This window comes from Choristoneura fumiferana, chromosome 22 (assembly GCF_025370935.1).
Source record: "Choristoneura fumiferana chromosome 22, NRCan_CFum_1, whole genome shotgun sequence".
NCBI lineage: Eukaryota > Metazoa > Arthropoda > Insecta > Lepidoptera > Tortricidae > Choristoneura > Choristoneura fumiferana.
In genome coordinates, this window is record NC_133493.1 from 14478502 (window position 1) to 14505448 (window position 26947).

Below are 26947 nucleotides of genomic sequence, written 5' to 3' on the forward strand. Positions count from 1 at the left end.
AACGTTTAGATACAGTTACATTATAATTAGGGCGGTTTGTCGGTTGAATTAGTTCTCATGGGGAGTAGAACAAAGTTGCTGTGGGATTTCTCTGGAATGTTTTTCCAGCTCTTTAACATTTCTATTTGGATACAAAGTGTCATTGCTTTCTGGATGAGGAATTGAAGACAGAAATCTTGAGTTGCTTCTTGAAAAGACTCTAATGGTGTAGTTTTTAACCTCAAAAGAGGGATGTTATAAGTTTGACGCCAATGTCTGTCTGTGGCGTCGTAGCTCTCAAACAAACGGACTGGTTTCTATGCGGTTTTTTTTTACGTGAAAACGAGTTTTTTTTTCGGTAGTTCTACCTTATTGTTTGATGAAGATTGGTTTGGCCATTTTTGAGATTATATTTTTAATATATTTTCTGTTGCTGCCTGTTGAGGCATCCCACTGCTGGGCAAAGGCCTCCCTCATGTCCTCCACTCGACCCGGTCCTGGCCGATCTCTAACAGCTGCAAAGAAAGGCGTCCAGGTCATCCCGCCATCGACGAAATAGAACTAGATATTGAACTTTGATTTTGTCGGGGGTTTTACATTTTTTTAAGTTGTTTCGGTTTGTTTATTAGTCCTGAGGCTGTTTTACTCGTAAACACTTGGAATGACAATCATTTTTACCACTTCTTGCTGTCACATGGTAGGTACAAAACAAGGGTAGAAATACATGCTGGATGCGACCGTAAACGTGAAACAAAACGTCTTGTGTTTTTTGAGAATTAGTGTTATTTGTATTATTTACATGTATCAGGTATCGATCAATGGCAGCCACGTCAGTGCCCACTGCGGGCGCGTCCTCCCCGATCGCGGTTAAGTAATTTGTTTTCGATTGCTTTTTAAAGCGTAGCTTTTGTCCGATGAATGTAACGACTCTATTAGGGAGCTTTTAAATTGATTCCCACAAACCTGCGTTTGAAAGCTTTCTGGGACATTGTTAGTGACATTGATATTTTGCCTTTGTCATGCCAAATTAATTGATGTTTCTTTTTAGTTTTGTTTGTTACGATTTATTTTCGAATGGGTTTAATTTTGTTTGTGGACTGTTAAAGGTTAAGAAATCTTTTTTCTTGTTTGCGGCTGGGCAAAAGACACAATGTATACAGCTCCTTAACCCTCACAATAAAAAAAACATTCACGGGCAAGACTTTGTGCGTTTGTTTATTCATTTTGGAGATTCCTAACGCATTTACACAATAAGTAATAAACTGACCAACTTGGAAAAGTTGCAAATCCCCCGCCCCCGACTGTTGACTTTGACTTTGACTTTGATAGTCCCTGAACAAAGCCGCGGACGGACAGACAGACAGACAGACATAGCAAAACTATAAGGGTTCCGTTTTTGCTATTTTGGCTACGGAAACCTAAAAACGGTAGTACATTGTACGACAAGAGAATAAAACGAGCCATTTTACCCGAGACGTTCATAGAGTCAACCCGAGCCGGTACGCCCTCTTTTTGCGTCAGGAGTTAAAAACGGCGCTGCCGTATTGCACTATGAGGAAACTTGCACAAACTATCAAGTACGTAAGTATTTGAACTCCCTAATAACAAGGCGAGTGTTTGTTTGTCAGCAGCGCGTGGGCACGCAATTACGAGCGCGAGCAAACAAGGGGTGAGGAGGGGGAGGGGGCTGTGGATGAGAATGAGGACAAGATTTTGAGTCTTTTATATAAGAAGGGGAAAATGAGGTTGCAGGTCACCTGATGGGAAGCAAACGTCAAGGTTTGACGAAAAATGTGGTGTAACTAAAACAACTATGGTTTATGTCAATCCAATTTATAGAAAGGGTAAACAAAGACACCATTAACCCGACCACAGACATTTAATGATGTGAAAATTAAATATTGAAATCAAGTGCATTTTGGTGAAAAAAGTGATTAGACGTCTAGTTAAAAGACACGAATTATAGATAAATGTTATTGATTCGATCCAGTGGATACAAGATTTATGGCGAAACTATAAGGGTTCCGTTTTTGCCATTTTGGCTACGGAACGCTAATAATAACGTAAAACTTCTGACTTAATTTTTCTATGTTTACCCTTCAAACACCCCCACTTCCCCTCCCCGTAAAACCCATAAAAAGCTGTTACTTACGCCTAATAGACCTCAAATATCGCTCTAATGAAAGATATAAACTGCCTGCAAAACACCCATACAGCCACAAACAACTCTAAACTCTACCTCGTCAGATTTAACATTCAAATTAGTTTACACAAAGCGATTCTTAAGCCGTTTTGATATCGGGAAGCGGTAAATGATGGGAAGATAGAATGAAATCAAGAGATGAAGGGAAACACTGCAATGGAAATTGGGTCTTACGACATTGAGGTAGGGTTTAATTCGGCTTGAGGAATATGTGGGACTGTGGGAGATTGCAGGATAGTTTATTCGAAATGAAACTCTGCTGAGTGGTAACAAAGTTAATTATTGGTTGAGCCGGTTTGTTAAGGGGCCGTTTGTAGAGTTAATTTAGTTGCGGATTAACTCAGTTTGAGTGATTGATGTTTTAGGGATAGTTCTGTTTCGGGAAAAGGGCTGATGCGGCCTTAACAGGGTCAAACAGAATGTAATTAGGGTTCAATTGTTTTTGTATCAATTTGCGGAGTACTTTTTAATAAGATAGGTATTTTAATAGACTCCATTGTTTTAGCAAAACCTACTTGTTTGAGGTGAACAATATATTATGAGAAATAAAATTGTTATTGTATTTAACAACTAGCTTTTGCCCGCGAGTTCGTCCGCGAAAATAGTAGATTATTGTCGTGGCCTGGAAGTAGGCAATTGCTGGCTGAGTATGAGTATTAAACGGACGAGCTTGCGAGTCCGTTTAACTAATACGAAGCCAGCAATTGCTATTACAGCCGAGACTAATATAAAGCTTTTCTCAAAAATGGTGAATAATTTTGAAATAGAATAAACTATTTCTCAAAATATATTGTAAAATTTAATTTTATTCCAATATTTTTCTTATGCTTTCCCGCCTATTTTCATTAAAAATAAACTGCAGGTGTATTTTTCCACCGAAAACACCACAAGCTATTTCAGACCCAATAGAAAAAGTCCGGAGTTCCAACAAAATATCTGATACCGGCCATTAGACTTGGCTGTATACGACTTGTGCCTACATTTCCATGGCCTCTTTAACTTAAAAAAAATTGTGACTGATTGCAGGCGCGCTAATTCATTATTGTCGAGCTAGCGCGCCTGCAATCTTTTTAACTTTTTAATTTTTCGCTGACCATAAACTATGCACTTCACCTTCTGATATGTAAAGAATAATGTCAACTTTTACGGACATTTTTGAGAAAAATATTTTTTTGCTATCCCGCGGGAACTATACAATTGTCCGGGATAAAAACTATTCTATATGCTTTTCAGGGTCTTGAACAATCTCCTTATCAAACTTCATTTAAATCGGTTAGAGGTTTATAAATAAATGCGTGAAGAGGTAACAGATAGATAGACATATTTTCACATTTCGGTGGTATAGAAGACAAACGTGCAAAGGGCAAAATTTTGAACTTTTATCATTTGAATGCCAAGTGTAATTTATAATTCCATCTCCTTCACTCAAAATTGTGAGTGTGCATTTGTAGTAAATGACATTAACTCAAAATCAGAAAAGTTACCGTGATAAAAATAAGAAAATTTAAATATTTTTAGCTTTTAAATATTTTATTTGTCTGTATCGCAATACACGAAAAACTAAACGCTATTATTGTTTTTTTCATTCAACAACATTCGGTTCTCAACCATATTAAGTGATAATAGTCTTATCAAGAACGATGGGCAAACAGTTTAAGTGGTATTAGTTATTGCTAATATACAAAACACAAAAATGCTAAGTAGGTAATCACTTTAGCGTACAAAAGTAATGTGACACTTTTTTTATAAAATTGATATTTTTCAGTGTATTCTGAAATATTTTTTTTCTTCATAGTAAATGATCATACTGAACTAATATTATCACTCTTTATACTCTATGTATATGTATGTATGCTCAGTTTAGAAATTATTAAAACTGTTTCCCTAAACAAATACTAAATCTGTAATTTGCAGGTGCTAGGACTTGTGCAAATTGCTACCACCATCTTTCGCTAATCCTGCGTGAAACAGCAGTGCTTGAACTGTGTAAATAATGAAATCTACTTGAGGTTGGCAACGCATCTGTAATTGATGTCTATGAGTTTTTGCCAGTTGAATAAAAAATAAAAATAAATAATGTGTTTGTTTTCTAGACCATCGATTTATAATTATTAGTAAAGATTCGAGTTCCACGCACCTACAGTCGAACAAATGGAATCATGAGTCAGGGTGGAACCTTTGTGCTGCTAATGTCATGTTGACATCTCATACTTTTGTAAAGGAAACCATAGTGATTATAAAAACCGGCCATGTGCTTCGCGTACGAAGGGTTCCGTACCATTATCTATACAACATTAGACATTAGCAACCCTTAAATATTTATTTTCTTTTAATGTTATTATTTATTTTTAAACTGAATATACGACTAAATATTCTATAAATATTTTAAGCGTCTTGTTATATTAATAACGAGCAAAAAACGGCAAAATAATCACGTTTGTTGTATTGGAGCCCCCTTAAAAAAATATTTTATTCTGTTTTTAGTATCTTTTAATATAGCGGCAACAGAAATATATAATCTGTGAAAATTCCAACTGCCTACTCGTAGCTATCACGGTTTCTGAGACACAGCCTGGTGACAGACGGACGGACGGACGGACAGCGGAGTCTTAGTAATAGGGTCCTTTGGGTACGGAACACCAGACACTAGACTAGACAATAGGCTCACGAGGGTAATATTCAGTGTAAAAGTTGAAACTTCCGCGGCGCCACATTCGATCTCCGAGTACATATCCGAACGGCAACAAACAGTTACCTAATCTTAAAGGAGCCGTCACCCCATCGATCCCGATATCTTCCCTCTCGCTCTACAAACACGTAAAAGAAACAACGCTGGTACAAGAAAAAGGGGAGAGAGTGGGACAGCCTCACTTTGGATGCAGCCTGCGGACCGAACTTATCCAATAACGGAGCTTTTCAACACCAAAAGGTCTAAGTGTTTCGTATTTGACGAGGTAATTTGGACACTGTTGTCGGTGGATACAGTTGCTTTTTGTTTAGGGGTGAAGTTAATATTGTTTTGTCAAGGGGGGCAATGATGAGGCGGGCCGTTATTATATTGTCAGCGACAAGCGGGGCTGAAAGAAGTTGGGACCCGATTAGAAGGCCGTGGAGGCGTTTGCTGTTCGGAGCACGGCGAGCACGGAGGTAATTAACTTTTCAAAACGGCAGAGGGCAGGGATTGTAGGTTTGTAAGTTTTGGAGGACCAAAGCAAATTGTTTCTGTGTCGATTAAAATTGAGAAAAAACGCAATTGTGAAAATAAGCTTCAGTAATAAACCACAGTGGGACTAAAAACATTTGGAAAAATAAGCGAATGGAAATTTTACTACTAGGAAATAATGCTTTTGGGAAAATAATCTAATCAGCCACACTTTAAATTTTGTCTCTATACGAGAATATGCAGAAATTTAAGAAACAAATCACCGCTTTCGTCCTCCAAAACTTACAAACTTACAATTCCTATAAAAAGAATTCGGGAAAAATTCAAATGGAAATATTGCTACCAGGAAATAACAAGTCTGGTAAATTGAATCGAACCAACTAAATTGAATGGATGCACATTTTTGAAAGTATCGCAGCCTGAGGCTATATTGTCTGATTCTGAGAAAGACGGTAACTTTCTAAATAAGTATATACCTAATAATCTCAAAATTTATACCCACTTACCACCATTGCACCCTACCAACATTGCAGCTTTGCAGTAGATAATATATTCTTAAGTGACCGTTTTAATGAAATGATCATAGACTATATTTAACTGTCAGTAAAAATATTATTATGCATGATCATACCTAGATGTCGATGTATCGGTTCAGGACGTAGGTACAGTCGAACAAATTGAATCATGACCCAGGGTGGAAACTTTTAATAATCAATTTTACTATGATATCCTTGACAAAAGAATGAGATGTCAACATGACATTCCACAAACACACAAAAGTTCCACCCTGAACCATGAATCAATTTGTTCGACTGTACATTGTGATAGCGTAACCACATGGCATGGTGATGGCAGACTATTAGTTGTCGGTTTAAAAAAACTCCTCAGCGGCAGACGCCACGTCTCGCGCAGCCGCAACGAAGCACAATATAATAAAAGAACTATAGGTATAACTGACTATCATATGCTGGCGTTGTCAACCAGACTAATACATAGCAAATTCAAGACAATTCAAACGCAAAAAATGGATGCTCCACTCAGCTGTCACCGCTACGAGCTGTGCGATGATAGATAAATGAAGAGTTTCTATTGGTCCACGAAAAACACATTCCTCGTACATCTCTAGTGGAAACGTAACCGCAACATGTTCTATTACGGAAGCATTTTTTATATTCTCATTTTCTGCCGCCAAACTCCCAAAATCACCTATTCCACAGTTAACATCAGACACAGGCACGGCTCAGGTTTCGCCGTTTCCGATGCAATAAAGGCGCGCCGCCGGTTCCGGGTCTAATCGCATCTAGCGGCGGAGGGAAGTCTTTGGCATTACACCTCTGGGAGCTGGCAGGGTTTGCTGGATGGGTGCTTACGATATTTGCTATTTTTTTCTTTACCATCACGATTTTTACTATTACTTGCCCTTCCGCGTATTAGTTATATCCTAAGATTTTCACTACTTAATTTTTAAGAATAAATACGTAAATTTTGATTTCTGCACCATTAAGCCTTAGAACTTATTAAACGTATGTGTCAGGTCACCTGCTGTATTGTCTAACGCATGGGCCCTTGCGATCGCATTTGCCATCTCTTTCTCCCCTCACCCTATACCGTGTGACAGAAAGAAGCAGTGAAACGGTTGTTTTTGAGTCCGATAGACAATATATAAGGCCTCTCTAGTCTCTGACCCTTAGGTTTAGGAAGTCCATTATTGAAACTTAGTAGGTATGTAGTTAGACAAGTACATCGATTTTATTTTTAAGCTAAGAATCTGAAACATAGGATAATATGAGAGTATAGGTTCTGTCTTTCAAGTTATGGAATGAATTCCCCTTATATGTACCTGAGAGAGTATCTGTCTGTAGGAACGTTGAGGTATAGACTGAAGAAATGGTGGCTTAAAATAGACCCCTGAGGCAATAATCGCAATATTCTAGCTTTGTTCGTTTTTGTGTTAATATTTATTATGATTTATTACATACTGGCTTTTGCCTGCGACATCGTCTGCGAAGACTCACGAGTATTCCGCGTGAACTCTCCGAGGTAAAAGCTATCTTACAAGTATGTTCATGTTAGGGTTTCAAAGTACCTGTGTTTTCTGTACTGCTTACTGTGTTGGTTTGCAATAAAGAGTTATTGTATTGTATTGTATTGTACCTTTATAAAGATTTTTTTCCAAATCAATTCAGTGACTTTGATTTTTACTAGGATGTCACCTGAGTTACGGGACAGCGGAAAAGCGTAAAAGATAACAGACAGTCAAAGTTAGGTAACCTTCGAGTTCATAAAATTAGTACGGATGTTTATTTTACAAGCTTTTATTTAGTTTCACCTGTTCCATTGTCTGTCTGTCTGTAGTGAAATCTTGCAAGTTTTCGACCCACTACCAGTAGTCGGATTGACTTGAAATTTGGCATACTTATGTAAATTGCGTGAAAATACCATTATCTGGTAGTGACATCCTGATAGTCTTGTCAGAATCGTCTCCGCAGGACGGAACTCTGCAACGGTTAATGGCATCGACTTGAAATTTTGTAGTATGCGTGACAAAAAGTAGTCAGCAATTTTTTTTTTATTAAAAATGTGATTTTCACCAAAAACTTATTGTTAATACACATAATGGAGTTTTCTTTTTTAAATAACAAATGTAAATTCCCTTCTTTTGATTCTGTAGAATTTCGGTTCCTTCAACCGTTTTATCGCATAGTCTAATAACGCAGGTTTTTTCTGGCAAACCGCTCGGGGTAAACTCCTTGCTGTAATAAACCAGTTCATATTGCCGCGCCGTGCAAACACCGAGGCGGCGAGATTGCTCGCTCCCTCAAATTGGTTAACTGGAGCCACTAACTTGCGATTTGAACCTATAATATACTTTTCAGTTTCACAATGCCGTTCGTATGTTATTGTGTGGCTTCAAGAAAAACAATTTTTGACTACTTTCTGGTATCCGATTGAGCTGAAAGGAGATTGACAAGGTTTGGATCAAATCATCATCATCAGCCGGAAGACATCCACTGCTGAACACAGGCTTCCTCCTTAAAACGCCACAATGAACGACAACTCGCCATTTGCATCCACCGGTTTCCCTCAACTCTCACCAAATGTTTGTAATAGTTCAACTCCTATATAAAAGTAGCAATCTCCGGGCGTATTCATGAAAGTTTGATGACAGTACAATGGTCTGATAGTGAAATCTGGTGATCAGGCCAGGGCCGTCTTCGCAAGGTATAACTATTCAACGGTTAATGCCGTCGACTTGAAACTTGGTGTTCTGTAGTTTTCATGACAACGCAAGTGTCGTCAACAAAAAAAATGTCTGAAATTTTTAACAACAGTTTATTGTTATATTGTTCACTAACTGTTGCCCGTGACTCTGTTAGCAAAGAATTCGATCATCAATATCCTGCGGGAACTATACAACTTTCCGGGATAAAAACTGTTCTTCATTTCATTAAAACGTCTCGGCGATTCAAACGTGAAGAGCTAACAGATAAACAGCTGCACAGACAAAGTTACTGTCACATTTATAATATTAATAAGGATACTAAAGAGAGATAGATATAGACAGAGAGAGAGAAAGACGGTTTCACTATACACACTGTTTCACTACGTAAGCGTTTGAGGTCAAACATGCGTCAACAAAAGTCACAACAACGCTTGTATTAATATTTCCCTAACCAATTAAAGCAACTGTGTCATAAGAATATGTAGAGTGAACATAAAGGCGCGATCGCGATAAGCCGCAGAATTAAAACAACAGAGAACAAGCTGCCCCATTAGGCTGTGACCGAGCCGGGCGCGGGTCCATTGCTGCGTACGATACGGCGTCGATGTGTGATGGCCCTGCATCCTATGGAATGTAGAAGGAAGTAGAACAATGTCTCTGTATGCAAAATTGACCGTCGAAAAGTATTACCTATTTAAAACTATTCAATAAACAGCACTACATTTGCAAAGAAGTAAATTGTAAGCAAAGTTTTATAACGATAAACGCAGCAAATAAAATAAAAAAAGTTTACGATAATATTTAGGATATTATTTCCGACACTTACCTACTACTGTAGCACCACTCGGGGAGATTCGAATTGTTATTTTACGTTTAAAGCTAGACACTTGAAACTTTACATAATAGTAATCCAATAAATCAAATCAGCCAACATTCACCCACTGCTGAGTAAAGACCTCTTCATTGTCACGCCACTTTGCCCGGTCCTGTGCCAGACTCATTCACAGTTTACCAGCCGACAGCCAGAAGTCATCTGGCCAACGGGCCGGTGGAGATGTGCGAGAATGCATTGCGAGAAATGTGTTTGCCACGAACCAATAGAAACACTTCAATTACCTACCCTCGCTCCGCACAGCTCTGGTGGAAACAGTTTAGCGGAGTGAGGATACACTAAAAAAAAAAGATTTGCTAACAGTAACAAAAAAATGTTGCTTGTAACATAACTTGAGTGACTACAAAACTAAGGCCTACTAGTAGCTAAAAGTTAGGTGATGACTAACAAAATCAGTTTTGCAATATTAGCATTATTTTGGTTCCTAATTAGTAAATTTTGGCTAAACGTAAAGTAGCCTAACTAGTTCAGCTATCCTATTTTCATTGTAGCCATTGTAGGTAAATGAAGCATTTCTATTAATTCATGTCAAACACATTCCTCGCAACACATCCTAGCACATCTCTTGTGGAAACTGTAATGTAGGTATAGCAGTTAGTTGGTGCATACCCTCAGTTTAACAATAAATGAGATACTGAATGGACGTGTGCCTTTGATTTAATAATAACAAAATAAAAATTCATGCATTTCGGGCAGCTTAGCCCATAAAATAAATACCTTACACACTAACATACATATTTATAGTCAATAATATTTAAAGCTAATTTTGATAAAATAAGATATTTATTTTCACATATAGATTAATAATTATTATCTAGACAAAAATTAATTATTTTAATTTTTCATTTTGATTTTTTATTTTATTTATTTGCTGCGATATTACATTCTTATAGCCCGCCGTGCCGCGCGCCGCTGTGGGCACGCGCGCCGCCCAAACCGCGGTGGGCGGCTAATCTAATTTTTATGGCGCGTCGCGTGTCACGCGCGGGCGCTGCCAATCGACGCAAATTAATTACTCATTACAATAAAAATAATACTTCGTTTTACGTGTCACAGTACTGCGACTGCGCGACTTAGCTTCTGCCGTCATCATCATCATCACGGCCTACATTACACGCACTGCTGGGCACAGGCTCCTGCGCAGAATGAGAGGGCGCGGGCCGTAGTTCCCACGCGGGCCCCGTGCGGATTGAGTACTTCACACACTCCATTGAATTGCTTTGATTCGTGCACGATGTTTTTCTTCGCCGTAAAGTTCGAGGTAAAATTTAAATTTAATGTTTATTTGGACAAAAAAACGGTACAATATAAAAAATAACTTAAAAAAATAAAACTCAAGTTGAACACTGACCAGCAAATATATGCCACTGTTTAATTATACAGTAGGTATGTAGAATAACACATACAAAAAAAGTTCATGAAAAAAATGAGCAATTAAACAATAATTTAAATGAACACCGCAACTAATATTTTAACAGGACAACTTTAAACCTTTTAAAATATTATTTTATATGTACCTAGCCCTAGCACAGGCCTCGCTCTTTTTGGGCTGTTACTGCACACTTGTCTCTAAACACCTAATATCTGGATCACTAATATATCAAGTCTTAATATTAGTGAAATATTAGCTGTATCAATGTTGTTCAATAAAATAAATAAATAAGTCAAAATTATTCAATTTAGTTGAGAAGTAGTAGTAAAAATCTATTTGGTTGAAAGACAAAATATTTTTAAGGGATTATGTCGCCACTAAATCAACGTTTAAAATCCAGCAGTGAACAAGTTAAAAGGGGATGGTGGGGGTGGGGGTGATTACCACGTTAGTGTGCGGGATCTGACGCACTAATTAGTCCCATGGGACCCTTTAGCGGTACACGAACGGGGGACAAAAGTGGGACACGGTACAGCTCGGGTAGCGGTTCAGTCGAAGCATGTAACAAGGCACTACTTCCTACTAAAACTGCAAGCTTGCACGTCAAAAAAAAGATTTTGTTAAGGATAACATTTTTACGACCACCTTTTTAGGGTACCGGAGCCAAAATGGCAAAAACGGAGTTTCGCCATGTCTGTCTGCCTGTCTGTATGTCCGTCCGCGGCTTTGCTCAGGGACTATCAATGCTAGAAAGCTGTAATTTTGCACGGATGTATATGTAAACTATGCCGACAAAATGGTACAATAAAAAATAAAATCTTAGGGTCCCATAGACGTAAAGTGGGGGTGTTTTTTTTTCTCATCCAACCCTATAGTGGGTATCGTTGGATAGGTCTTTTAAAACCATTAGGGGTTTGCTAAGACGATTTTTCGATTCAGTGACTTGTTTGCGAAATATTGAACTTTAAAGTGCAAATTTTCATGAAAATCGAGCGTCCTCCGATGCCGAGCGCCCTCTAAAATCTAAATCGGTGGGTGGAAAAATTTAAAAAAAATCAAGTATATCAAACTTACAAGGAAAACTATAACGGTTGAGTTTGCTTGAGAATTATTAGTAGTTTAAGAGTAAATAGCAACCTAAGGTATGAAATATACCAAAACTTAAAAGAAAAAAAAAAGAAAAATATTACTTAATTTTTTCTTAATGGCTACGGAACCCTATTTTGGGCTTGTCCGACACGCTCTTGTTTGTTGACTGTTCTTATATTGTCATATAACATAGATTAGTGCGCAATGGTTTAGTTCCATCGTATGTTATCGGAAAGGTTCGTATTTATCGTGTTCTCTTATTTAGCCTCAGTACTCCATCGTAAACATCCCCACCCACCAACATTGAAAGAAAGAAAGAAGACATTTATTCACTAATACGGAAGACACACAAATACAATAAAATGTGCACAATAACACACAAATCAAACCAAAAAAAATACATGAAAACACACATGAAAATAGCAACATAATACACAATTTTGTGTGTCCCCGCAAAAACAAAACGAAAATAGAAACGAAACGTCTCATTTAATTCTTGGCAACCTGATGATTTTTTACTATGGCGAAAATCGTCCTATGTATGGGGTTTTTGCTCATTTCATTGAAAGTTACAGGAAGAAGGTTACAGAAACATTATGTTACTAGCAATAATAGGCAAAACTAAAAGTTAAACCCCATAGGTACATACTAGTATACTCCATCTCATTTTGAGAGGAGGCCTGTGCCCACCAGTGGGACGTGTATAGGCTGGGATGATGATGATGATGTTGTTACATAGGGCGATCTTCGTCCTAGTATGTATTAAATGAGACATGTTTCGTTTCGGTCGGTGGGTGGGCACAGTGCCCATACAAATTTGCCCATTGTTCTTTGCTATACAGTTCCATATATTGCATATGAAAATGACACTAATTTAATACAGTAATTGGTTGACTGGTATTCCGATTGAGATCTGACTTTTCCCGATGGAAAAAAATTGACAATATATCCTTTAAATCAATCCGATCACTGAAAGTGGGCTAAAGACATCCAGATTTGTCCCCCACAAACACGAAAAGTCAAATAAAAGCTTCAACAAACGCGTAACAAAAAACTACACAAGAGCACCCCATTACCGATTTCGTTTAACGCAATAAAAATCAAACGTATGAAAAATCAATTAACTCCAATCGCACTCAACAACCCTCCTAAGCACATGCTCACGCTGCCCCGTCGCAAGTCGATCCAGTCGATTAGCGCTAAAACACAACACAAACTCACATAACTCAATTACTAGACAAGAACACAAATCATATTCAAATCCACCAATCAGGGCGCGTCGTTTTGGCGGGCAAATCTGACATCTGTCATATTCGACCGCCATTGTTAGCGTTCCTTTTTTGAAACGTGACAGTTGGCGCGGGCGGTTATTTTGTTTTCAATTTGGATGTTTTATTCAATCAACCAGTGCTCGCAAATTGATTGTTGCAATTCCACTCTGCGTGAAATGATTTAGTTAGGACTCTAACTCATTAAAAAAATAGACGAGACGTTTATGTCGCAGTTACATGGAACCAAAATTAAATTTGTTTTTGTTTGATAATAACTTAATTTTTAATAGACTTTCTTTGTCTTAGTCTATGAATGAGGTTACCATCTGCTTTAAAATGTGTTAATACGAGTAACAAGTAATATTTGCCAAATGCACAACAACGTCATGATATTCCCCACTGTCCCTGTATCTAGGTACGGCTTACGGAGAATCAGGAATCCCATAGATATCTACTTCACTTCTACGGGACTTAAACTAAAACCTGAAAATACGCATTTTCTCAGAAATAAAACCAGGCTAACCCCCACATAGCAAGTCTCATTGATATCATTAGAGCAGTTTCCAAAATCCCGAACAAATAGGGCAAACCTTGGTTTATCGGTGATACTACTTTATTATCTTACACAGATTTCACTATGAGGAAATGCAAGCTATAAAATCGATGGCATCTGTTACTTTTAATGCTTACAATCGGATTAGCAGCAATTTAATTGCTTGCATTTCAACATTGTGAGCTCAAAGATTGTAACGAAGTATCACCGAATTATCACCAAGTAAGTATCACCAATAAGCCAACATTTGACTTCATCGTCATCATCCTCATCATCTATTTACGTCCAACTGCTGAGCACAGGTCTTCTCTCAGGTTTGGCCTATGAGACACATTCCACTTTTACAAAAAAAAAAAAAAATAAAGCAACAAAGTAATTTAAGCAACCAACTTCATGCCCGCGCAAAGAAACACTAATTTATAAACGCCTCGTCTAACTTTAAGTCGCGAGTTCTAAATTAAAATTACAAAGCCATCCATCCCCGAAGTTCGGCAAAGTGTTAATATCACGCAGGCGAGGGTAGTCGCGTGCTCAGCGCTTATTAATACCCATAAATGCGCCCGACAAATGTCCTAGCTAATTCTTGTTAATTTTTTTCATTGGCTGATTAATATTGTGGGCTATTTGTCGCTTGGTTTTGATTCGGTGCACTTGTGTTAAATGTTATTGTCATTTGTTTACGCTCTTTCATGATTGTATTTCGACCCAGTTTATGCAGGTACTGGTTAGAAGCGTATCTGCTTTTTCTTAAATCATCCACTTTTACCGTATTTTCTGTTTTAGTATTTTTAGCTTGTGTAATTGGTTTTTAATTTATTCCTCATTTTCTGCCAAACAATCGGTAATTCTACCCAATTCACAGTTCTTTATTCATCAAATTGCCATAAAAAATCAACAGAAACAACTGTCCAAAACATGTCAGAGCTTTCATCATCATCTATAACAGCATTAGTGTCTTAGAATAAAATGGCTATGGCTGTAGTTTCTACGCGGGCCCACAGCGGACTGAGAACTTTACACACCATAGAACTGCTTCGCAGTATACGAATTCCTTTACGATGCTCTTCACCAAAAGGCTCATAGTAAATTTGAAGAATATTGGAGCCCTGTAGGGCTACTACGAAATTCAAAAATCGAAGTTCGTATCGTATTGTCCCTCTCACTCTCGTATTAAATAATATAAGCGTCAACGGGACGGCAAGATACGAAGTGCGAATTTTGCACTTCGTAGTATAGGCTCTGCCTCGAACCCACGACCTTTAAGACTGTTCGTTATAGCACACCAAATTACCATTTCCAATATCCAACAAACATTGGCGCCAAGCAGTCAACACCAGACCAACGTTGGGCCAACCCGTGGCGGGCGGCACGGGCCGACACCATCCCTCATAGCAGGGCTGTCGCCCGCTTAAGTTATTGTTGTTGTTAACTGTTAACCTAATTAACGGCCTAATTGGGAGTTGGCGTTTTTGTTAACCGTGCGCTTGTAGCACTTACGATTTCACTTTACTACTCTTATTTGTATGGTTTCATTTTTTTTTTGTCAATCTTAATCAATGAACTATGAACAATTACTTTGCTCAACCGCAACCTTACGATAGTTATAAGTTGTGTTTTCTGTACTGCTTACTGCGTTGGTGTGTAATAAAGAGTTATTGTATTGTATTGTATTGTTATTTCTATGCAACAAATTTGTATTCTATTCATTCAACTCCTCCAGCTCTACACTGTAAGAACACAAATCACAAGTACGTTGTTCATTTGTATTTGTATTTGTATTCATGGAAAATGGTTGTTCATTGTGACGTTCTAAGGGGTTGTTTTAATTCAACAGTGGTCGTTACGTGGCTGACGTCTTGTGTTATTGATTTCAGTGATAGTACCATTTAGCCAAGTATTTAGTCTACCATCATAAAATTTATCATCGTTTGCATGTTATTAAACAATAAGTCTGTCTACCTGAAAATTTGACTTCAGGGAAATATTAACTTTAGAGAGCTTTATCTATATAGAACACTTCTTTGGCTGACCGTTCCTTAACTCCACTCGAAAGAGCCAAATAGATGTACTAGTAAGTTCACGACCTTGTTTGGCGAACTGTCTCGTTCGTGTATTAGGAATCATCCTGTGAGGTTTCGGAAAATAATGTCACAAGCGGTCTCAAACAAATAACCCTCGTTCGGACAGTCGGGTAAAAATTGAGAACGCATCGACAACCATGATTCTGAATAAATATCGTAAATATGATCGCGCGAGCAGGGACACGGCACGCCGCGCGGAAAACGCGCGACAACGCGTTATTTAACTGGTACCCTCGACTCGATTAGCACTAAGTGGTTAATCGGAGTCTTGGGGATTAGTGTCACTTAATTCATCGTTTCTTGTGGCTTTTTATAACGGAAGTGTTAAGTGTAAAAACGATTACCAAACTTAAAATGCTAAGCCAATTTATGCAGTACTCGTAGTTGTTTCAGGCCTTTGATATGAATGGAACAGTAGGGGCCCTAAAATAGATCCCTGGGGAATACTAAATTTCCAGGTTGAATTTAGATTTTTCGCATAGATTGTAAGTAATTTAACGAGCAACCAATTTGAACCCGAATAACTATTGATGGTGGAAATAGTAAGTACTTAATCATTTTAAGACAATTTCTACATCATAAAAAATTAGAGAAGCTGATTGTAATATTAACTTTTTGGAGATTTAAACCGTACAAATGACATTAGGTGGTAAACATGTTTTTTGAAAAGCTGCTTTACCTTTAGTTTACTCCGCTACTATACTAGACATACAGGTCATGCAACTCTCCATTAGAGTCTTTCGAAACTTGTTAACGTATTCCAGCAAAGTTTGGCCGCCAGCTGTGCCGCCACCGCTATATATTATCGCAAGCGAATTTAATACGTTTGACAGAAGCATCGTCGCATGCCGGCGAGGAATCGAACGCGTCACGCGACGCTTTTTTACCGTTTTCAAACCCCTGAATATATCATTTCACACTACAATTTGACACTACAATCATACCAAGTATGTTGAAAACTTCCAATCGAAAATAAACTTAACTTCTCGCTTTGTAGGGCATGTGATCGTGTGGGAACGGCGCGCTGTTAGGGTGGATGGCACGATGATGGTACACCGTTTATGTGATTTAGCTCGTGTTTCGGTTCAGTTCGGAGTTAGTTTTGTTTTGTCTGTGACGCGTTGCCGCTGATTTATGCGTCGTAAAGGCTCGCTCTTTAATGGATGATGGCGCATCAATTACGGCTGGTTTGATCGTAAACGCTCTTGACAAGTTTTGTTTCGAGGGAGCGCACAATCGATTTCTTGACAGTCATGTAACAGCGTTTAGCAATGCCATTTCTTTTCGGATGTATACTTGCTCTTGGTCACGCAATGATAAGTTTGGTAGTTTCAAGTATTTTTGGCAGTAACTACATGTCTTCTATCAGCGATGAATGTAAAAAGGTTTGTAACTGCGCCGTAAAGTGTATTTCTAAAGCCAACGACCGAAGAACGTACGAAGTCATGAACCTTATTCAGAATGGTTCTAGGTGGCAATGGTACGGTTTTCTGCTCCGCTGCACTTACTGCACTCACTTGGTCATTATGTATTTCTAAGACGATTTTTAGTGGTAACGCCGAAGCTTCTTTTCAGTCAAATACTAATAATATATATTTTTTAAACTCAACATAAATTTAAAAAATGCGGTTCCATCGTTAAGAAAAGTAACATTCTCAATTGTGTCTTAAAAAACTCATTTACTTAAGTAAACATTTCTTTTTTGTCGATATCATGCCGTGTGTTACTGAAAAGTTGTATGGTTAAGCCATAAATAAAGATGGTGCAGTCTATAAGAGGTGGTTACTTATCCAATAAACATCCGTAATCATCATCAACCGGAAGACGGCCAGTTTTGTACACTTCTGTCTCCACAACGAACGACAAATTGCCACCTGCATCCACCAGTTGCTCGTAACTCTCATGATGTCATCAGTCTACTAAGTGGGAGGCCTGCCAATGCTCCGTCTTCCGGTTCGTGGTTGCCAATCGAGGATTTTCTTTCCCTACGGTTATCTGTTCATCGCGCGATGTGTCCCCCCCCCTCTCATTACCACTCAATCCCGGTTCGCGATTGTACGGTCCAGGACTTTAACTCATGAGCCGCCATGACACCTTTTCCAAGGAAAAGTCATTACAATTTTCCTTGTTAATTAATGCGATGTCACTATGACGTTTACTGTGAAATGGTTTAATGTTAGCTCATGACTTGAAGTCTTTGACTATACAAAGATAAAACCCATGTTCCCACTTGTAACTCTTCCTTCGTCTGTTCCAGGTGTGGTTCCAGAACCGTCGCGCGAAGTGGCGGCGGCAGGAGAAGATGGAAGCGGCGCGGCTCGGGCTGAGCGAGTACGGCTGCGCGGGCGCCGTGCCGCGCCTCGGCGGGCTCGGCCTGCCCGTCGACCCCTGGCTCGCGCCGCCGCTACTCACCGCGTTGCCTGGTGAGAATATACCCGTCACGGTCTAATTCTTAACATAAGACAAGGAGGGAATGCTTGCTCATTGAGAAGTTATTTTGATCTACTGATAGCTCACGCCGCTGCTGCTCTCGCGCTGCCGGGAGAGGGTATACCTGGCACGGTTCTGTTTGCAGAGTAAGACAAGTAGGGAATGCTTGTTCATTTTGAAGGTCTGATTCTTATTGTAAAGTAGTGTGGGCATGCTGGCTCAGTCCGGTTTGTGATGAAACTGTTTATTACAATGCTTGGCTTGTCCATAAACTCTTGGCTCACACCCACACTACCTAGTCAGGGTATACCTGTCACGGTTCTATTCTTGGTAGGTATAAGAAAAGTCCGTAGACCATTATCTCGTGCGATTGATGCTCACCGCGCTACCTGATGAGGGTACCTGTCTCAGTCAAATTCTTACAGAAAGATTGGGGGAGATACTTGTTCCAAGTGGGTCTTTCTAAAGCTTTTTACTAAATTGCTTGATTTATCTCAAATTCATGCTGCCACTTCTCAGCTTTACCTGGTGAGCTTAGTGGCCGTCATGTTTAAATTGTCTAAATCGGTACAGTGTTATAAGTGTGAAGAGGTCTCTTTTGTTGACAGAATAACTAGTAGCTAATGAGTAGCCAAGAGGTATGAGTGTGCCCGACTGATTGTATGCCCCCCCCCGCAGGGTTCCTGAGCCACCCCCCTTCGGGCTACCCCAGCTACCTGACGCCGCCGGCGCCGGCGCCCGCGCCGCCCGACCCCCGCTCCTCGTCCATCGCCGCCCTCCGCATGAAGGCCAAAGAACACGTCGAGAGCCTCAGCAAAGGCCTGCAGATGGTCTAATGTAGTACTATTGAATAGTTAAGGTATCTTTAGAAAGATTTTGATAAGACTCAGCGTTTGTCAAACGCTGATAGAAACACGATGTGACCTAAAGGGTGAACACAGACGAGCGTAATTCTTGGAGTTGTAAGTGACGCATTTTCAATCGCGTAATTTCGGTTTCATACATTGTGTACAACTCATTTTGAGTCGCTGTGTGGCATATTTACACTGGACTTTAGGATAAAACCGAATGCTCTCTTGAATTTTTATTTCAACACACTTACCTACGCGACTCACAACTCTAAAAATACCGCTTCTCTGGCTTCACCCAAAGGAGAGAATATGGAATAGTTTTCTGACAAATGTTTATAATTATTAGCAACGAAGCTGAAGATTGGACTTGTTGCAGAGATAACGTGAAAGTGTTTCTTTATTCTCGCTTGAATATAACTCTCACTCAAGCGCATATGACGCCTCATTTGTATTATTCGTGACGACTTCAATGAGATTTTATTGTTTGGTCTTTAAAAATGTGTCTTTATAGATTGAAAGGGTATGAAAGCCGATAAAAGTCAAACAGAATTGAATTTTATCACCTTTGCCAGCAATATTCTTGAACTACATTCTTTTATCTTGCAACTCCCTGGCCACTCGCTAACACTTGGTTGCCTATGTAGGGCCAAGGTAGAAAGTTGAAGGATATTGATGATCATATCCACAATGTATGATGTAACACTTAAATCAGTCAGCATGTTTTATTAAATCCTTTTGAAGTGAAAACCTGATGTTCTACGAAATCCAATTGGATTGATATAATTAATCTTAATTGCTGACTAGAGACTAAAAACGTAATGGCAATATATTTGTGCGTGAGTGACAAAGAAACAACATATCGGGTTATTGACCAACAGTATTTCTGTGACAAGTCTTCGCTTAAGTCAAACATGGACTGCACTGGAGGCTTGGTCAAAATTAGCTTGAATTTCAGTTGCCGGGCGGAGAGGTAACATAAGTTCCTAAGATTATTGATGAGGGGACAATGCCTAGCAATTGAGAAAATGAGGTCGTGGGTCTCATAATACAAGACTTTATGAGTTTGGTTATTGATGGTGAAATCTATCCGTTAGTGTCATTGTGAGAATCATGACCTAACTCTTAACCAATGTTGTTTAATTGTGTTGAAGTCAGTGTTCAAATGGCTCCAACAAAATGGTAGCCCAATAATACCTCTGACCCTAAAAGATGTCCAACAGTGATACGCCTATCGGCTGGCTTATTATTGTAACAATAATAATTTGAACATTTCTTCCAAAAACCTTATCCTCTAGAACAGGGGTCGCCAAACTACGGCCTGCGAGCCCCTCTAATCCGGCCCACGGAAAGAAAGTATCTTGGTACCCCCTGAAGACTAAGTCTACTTAACTAATGTATTACCCCCATGACCAGCCAAAGTCTTGGCCCGCACGAATTTAGTGCAGTGTGGCCCTTGAGTCAAAAAGTTTGAAGACCCCTGCTCTAGAAGACGAGCTCACAATATGCCTGTTTTTTTAATGGAGGATGCGCTGCGTTTAAAAGTTATAGGGCTGTTTACTTTTATTTAGGCCTATACATACTTTTGAACCTACCAGTAAAAAAGTGTTTAAGAGTCCCACAGAGAACAGAGCGTTTTAGCGTATTTTGTTCAAAAGATTTCAGCATCGCATTCTTCACCAAGTATTTATTACTGTAAGTATTATTGCAGTTGTTTTGTACTTAATGATTGCACTTATTGGTTTCAAAGTCAATGAAACAACAAAAGAGAAAGAGACGCTTAAAATAACTGGAAACAAAACTATTAAATAACAAAAAAAAAACGCTAAACACTTTTCTTTGTGAGACTACTTATTTAATAAATTATTTAATTAAGATCTCGGAGACAGTATTTATAATTATAAGACTTGTGCGTGAAAAAGCAATACTTTATTATTATTTGAATGGCTCTGATTCTTTGTAAATATATAGAGCTATCAGTGATTACATTCCTTTAGTTATTGTATAGTCAATACTCGGTAGAAGTGACATACTGAACTGCCTAAAGGAGCGGCCACACCGCTGCTTAAAAAACGGTGACGGTACGGAATCGCAGTGACGCATCGTACGAGTACCTATGCGCACTGTTTTTATCGCATGCTCTACACACCGCTGCTTAAAATACGGAATCACGGTGACGTGCCGTAAACGTCAGGACTTCAGAACAAAACTCGTGACGTTTACGGCACTCACTGCGATTCCGCGCCGTTTGCGTATTTTAAGCACCGGTGTGGAAAGCATCCAAAAAAAAATTTTTAAGCTGTGGTGTGGCCGCTCCATTACTCGTAAACGCTCATTAAACTTATGAATAATAAATATACTTTTTGTCTATGTGTAATTCTGATATGTTTTTATAAATCAGACCAATTTTTTTAATGGTTAAAAAAAATAAAAATAAAAACAGATTTAAAATCAGGTGGCTGCTACAAAATATTCGATTGCGATGAAATATACCTAGTTATTTTACAGTTACTACATTAATTACCTATGCAAAATATCGCTGTAATTAACTCGATTATGGGCTTGTGACCACAGCTGATTTAATATAGCTGAATCGACAAGGTGATATGAACTAAAAATACAAATAATATTTCCATTGTAATATAACATACAGCCAGGAGATTTGCCTTGTTCAAGGGTGTGTTAAATTTCATTCGCATCATTGTATTGTATTAATACTTACATACTTTAACATAATAAAGAGTTTTAGATTGTGTGTCATTTGTTTTAGCAGGCGTTTTTTTTTGGTTGTCATTAAATTTTCCATTTTTCAGTGAGTTGCCACTTCTATTGCGTGTCGCGAAATTTGTATATTTCATAATTTATATTAGCCTTAGCGTATGTTGGCGAGTGAACTAGAGATGTATTGTAAATATTGTTTATATGAAATTGTACATTTTGTAAGACTATTTGTAGACTATTATAGTAGGTATAAGTATCAGGCAGTGTCTCGAAAAATCTAAAAATGTAACAATATTTTTTGCAATAAAATGTCACTAAAACTGAACGAATTTACCGTCACTTTTATGAGTTAGTATTTCAAGTTAAATTAAATAAATTAAATCATTTATTAAGACACGGTTACATGAAAAGTTACTAGCTTTAGAGTTTTTTTTTTATCATAACTTTATAAACTGACTACTTCTTTAACATGGAATATTGTTTATGGCGGTAAGATAGTTTCCCAATTACCTACTTATAAGAACAATTTGCTCACTTTGTGTTTAGTCCTTCCTGCTAAAGTGTACATACAGATGAAGACAATGTAACGTAGTCATATTTATGAGTGTATATATCGGTGTACGTAGATGCATACAATAATATAGCGTAAGAGAAATATCAATATAGTACGAGAGATTAATAATAAATGTGTTCTTACAAGTTCTGTGTTTTATTCACTGTCTTGCAAAAAAAATACGTTTTTATAATATGTATGTACGTAAATACTTTATTGTATGTACTGTACATAATATAAAACACTAAATAATACAAAAAGAAAACAATAAAACCAAAAGAGTACAAAGGCGAACTTATGCCTAAAAGGGATCTTTTTAAGCTATAAGGGATAAGAATAACATAAACAATCAGCAGCAGAAGTAGATAAGCAGTTGTCGTCATTGACATCTACCGTGTGTGGCCACTGGCCTGTAACACGGGCAAATACTTAAAACATAGGTCGTACTCGTCAAACTGTACGACATTAGTTCATCGACTTTTATAATTCGTTTTATTTTTAATTTTATTACGTTTTAAAGTTTATTCGAAGAAGCAATGTAAAGCAAAATGTTTGATATTTGTAGTGTGACAGGTGACGTCATTAGGTTCTAGGATGGCGTACATTGAATTTACGATTGTTTGTTAGAAAAAAAATGAAAGTTAAGTTTTGATTTTAATTAAGTGGGAAAATGATATTAATTAGTTCTTAGAATATATTAGAATAATTTAACAAAATGACATGTAATAATGATATTACCAATAAAAGAGTATGAGTATGATGATCCAATTACCGGTGATGGCGGTGATCTATAGAGCCTCTATTTTTAATATTATCCCCGGTTCTGGGCCACACACTGTATGTATATGCCTACACTGCCTGCATTGTGTATGCACTGTACATAGATGTCGATGGTGGTTGTGCTCAAAATTATTTAGACATTTTCTTATTATCTTGGCAGTAGAGTCGTGTGAAGATCATTTTGAGCACGACTGCTCATCCACTTCTGCTGCTGACTGTATACCCACCAAACACATTTTCATATTAAATGTTACCAAAACGAGATTATTAATGGTTCGCAATGTTAATAGAATAGACCTGATGTATAGCCAAGCTTCTATTTACCTTTACAAGCCCTAAATTCTCAAATTCCAGGTCTCAGGTGGGGCTTGGCTTGATAAATTACTTAAAAAAAATCGCACATGAATTCCGAAAAAGCCAGAGTTGCAAGCCCGGATTAGAACATGCGATCCTTTGCCTCTCGGCCATTGGTCAAACCACTAAGCCACCACGGCTAATCGCCACCGTCTACATACTGATGATATTAGTAACAACGGCCGAAGAACCTAAAGCCTGTAAACCTTGAAATTTAAATAGATGTTAGAGTAGACGGTAGACTAGAGGGAGGTTGCCTGCAAGACATTGAAATGTTTTGGCTATGTCCGTAGCACGTCTACGGCATAGCAGTGTGAGCTATACAGCTTCGACGGTGTCGGGGGACCGCTAAGGATAATACTTTAAAAAAAATACAACATGTACTTTAGTTTCCTGTTAACCTTAGCGGTCCCCCGACACCGACGACGCTTAGATAAAAAAAATATTACTAGGTACTTATACTAAATTAACTTAGGCTAATTTTGCGGGAAATCAGAGAAGATTCGCAGATGAAGTCGCGGGCAACAGCTAGGTAGTGCATAATTACTTTTTACTTTTTAGTTGACTTTTTGGTGGCGTTTTTTTGTCAGCGTTTTTTTTGGGCGTTTTTTTATTTATGCTGGCGTTTTTTGGTGTCGGGGGCTTTTTTTTTAATTTTGTTGTGTTTGTGTGTCTTTGTGAATGTGAATAAATGTCTTCTTTCTTTCTTTCTACTAATATTATACATGCGAAAGTTTTTTTTTATGGTACCAAACAGATCGCCTGATGGTAAACGATTACCGTCGCCCATGGACACCTGCAATACCAGAAGAGTCACAAGTGCGTTGCCAGCCTTTTAGGTTGGAATACGCTCTTTTTTTGAAAGCTTGAAGGTCATATCGGTCCGGGTTTAAGTTTGTAATCATATTTCGGTGTGTGTGTTTGTTACTATTTCACGTCTAAACTGCTGAATGGATTTAGATGGAATTTGGTATGGAGATAGTTAATGAGTTAATCTGTTATTTTATTCTTATCACTAAACATTTAATATAGATACAATTGTTTAAAATCAAATAAACAATGAGAAAAAAATAGGATAGTATTTTTTTTCGAAAAATTGCATAGTTCACGGAAACAAAAGTTAGTTGTAACACTACTCAAGCTCTCGGGACACATATTTGATAAAGTTACTGAATCAAACGGTTCAACTTACAATGATAAAGTCAGGAAGGGTCCGAAAAGATCGAAACTAGTCGGACCGATTTTACTTAACCGTGAGTTTAACCTTTAATTTTCGCTTTTGTCTTCAAAAGCTAGTTATTTTAAATTGATAGAAAAATCTATTAAATAATAAACATGGTCGTGATTATTGCGCGTAATTTCCAGTCGTTAGCCCGGCGTGGGCGGCCACACAAACTAACGCTAATCGCCACATTAGTTTAATTCCGTGAATTAATTACTTACATAATGGTGCACATTAAACTTTTCGTATTTTTAACCCCAAAAATCGGCCAAGAGCGTTTCGGACACGCCCATGATAAAATCAAGTAGGATTTCGTATTGTGTTCGAGTAATAGTACGAGGTACACAGTTGTTGTCGTGCGACCAGCCGTCCTAGGATGCGCTTTGAGTGTGTCGTTTGGGTGTTTGTTTGTTTAGTTATATTGTTTATTGTACAAAAAGAAAATACAAAAAATGTTTAAAATGTTTTTTAAAAATGTTTGCGTGTTGCTTCCCATTTTGTACAGTTAATAATTATTTAAAATTATTGATTTACCGGTGAAAAAAATTAGCGAGTCCCATTTCAATTGCATAGATCAAGAATATGTACATATTTCAGCTCAAAATGTCACCCCATTTTAATTTAGGTAGGTACACTTCATTCTACTTCAGGAAGATCTAAATTAGAATAGCATATTGTTTTGGTGTGATTTTACCTCAGTGAATAGATATTCAAACAGTTGCAAAATCGGCTTTTCAGTACACAGATATGAGATTTTTTAATTACCGCTTCTCGTTCTGTTACCGCGCTTCTGCGACAAATCGCGCGGCGCACGCGACGCGCTAATTACCAGCTCGCGGCATTGCCGTCATCATCATCGGTCAACGCTGCTTTCATCATTAACCAGAGGCGGGGCCCGCGGCTGTGGCCGTTACGGCAGCTTTGGGGTGAGGAAAGTTAGACGAGAGTGTGTTACCTGGCCATAAATATGATCGAAATTTATTAAAAGAAAAAACATAAAAACTTGAAATATTACACAAAAAATAACACACACACTCGCAAAAAACACAGTAAATCAAATCCACAGCACTGAATTATTGTCATAAAGTTACAATTAATATTCATCCACAACACTTCAAGTTTGTCAATTGTGTTTTGTTTCTTATCTTTTGTACCTACAATAAAGAGTTTACATACATACACATACACTTTTTGTCAGGCAACTAAAAACGAATATTCTACTAATTAATTTTAATTCTATATGCGAAAGTTTGCAAGTCTGTAACGAGATGGACGGAAGAACTGTTTAAAGCCGCGGGGTCACGGTGGCCGATGGTCTGGCTTCAAGAAGCTACAAGTTACAATTTACAAGCGGTAGTCTTTGTTTAACAGTATGCATTGAAAAGAAACTACCGTAAATTGTAACGTGTAGCTTCGTGAAATAGGGCACTGTTCTTAGGAACCATGTCATTGATTTTAGTAACAAGAAAAACTGCATTCATACATTAAAAAAAAACTTTTACTCAGTTCGGGAATCGAAACCGGTCGTTTCGAAAAATAAAACTACATTATTTCTATTTGGATGTCGGTAGTGTCGGTCATCAGCAATAAATGTTACTATGACACACGTTATCTAGAATGAAATAAAATGCATTGTAGGTATTTCATATTCTTTAATAATGTAAGTTTTATTTTTCAAAACGTCCGGGTTCGATTCCCGGTTTTTCTTGTTACTAAAATCTATGTATGAGATGGTTCCTGAGAACCATCTTATCTTCGTATGTCTTATAGTTTCAGATTTTCCCATACTGACCGATCTAAATGAGCCACCCTGTATACAAGAGGCTTATGTCAAGTAGACATCCTACGTTTGATATGATGATGATGATGATGGTGAAATATCCGCTTTTATTATATTTGATCTGTATTTTCATAACATTCAACGAATTCAGGTTTGTCAAAGTTGTGTAAGTAGTTGGCACACCTCTAGTTCCAAAATGATTTTTCTCACGACTTCAGTAAGGAAGAATTTATAACTATTTTTTGTTATTTCATATATTGCTGTTTGATCCGTCGATTGTATTAACTTAAGAATGCTTGAGCGCCATCTACCGGCAAATGGCCAACGACAAATAATTTAAAACAACAAAAAGCTATCACTGCATTCAATTGCATCAGACACTTCGGCAATACTAGAAAAGCGCATTAGTTCCGCTACCTGCCGCCGGGCGCTG

General features: G+C 38.0%; 1 protein-coding gene across 1 annotated transcript in view; it reads left to right on the top strand.

Annotated features, from left to right (window-relative positions):
* The window catches only part of LOC141440567 (retina and anterior neural fold homeobox protein 2-like), a 93478-nt gene extending 70985 nt beyond the window's left edge, over nt 1–22493 (top strand). Inside the window, exons 3-4 of the mRNA XM_074105125.1 lie at nt 18084–18249; nt 18935–22493. Of these exons, the coding sequence (XP_073961226.1) occupies nt 18084–18249; nt 18935–19092 (324 nt within the window). The 3' untranslated portion in view covers nt 19093–22493. The remainder of the gene's footprint in view (nt 1–18083; nt 18250–18934) is intronic.
* The last annotated feature ends 4454 nt before the right edge of the window (nt 22494–26947 follow it).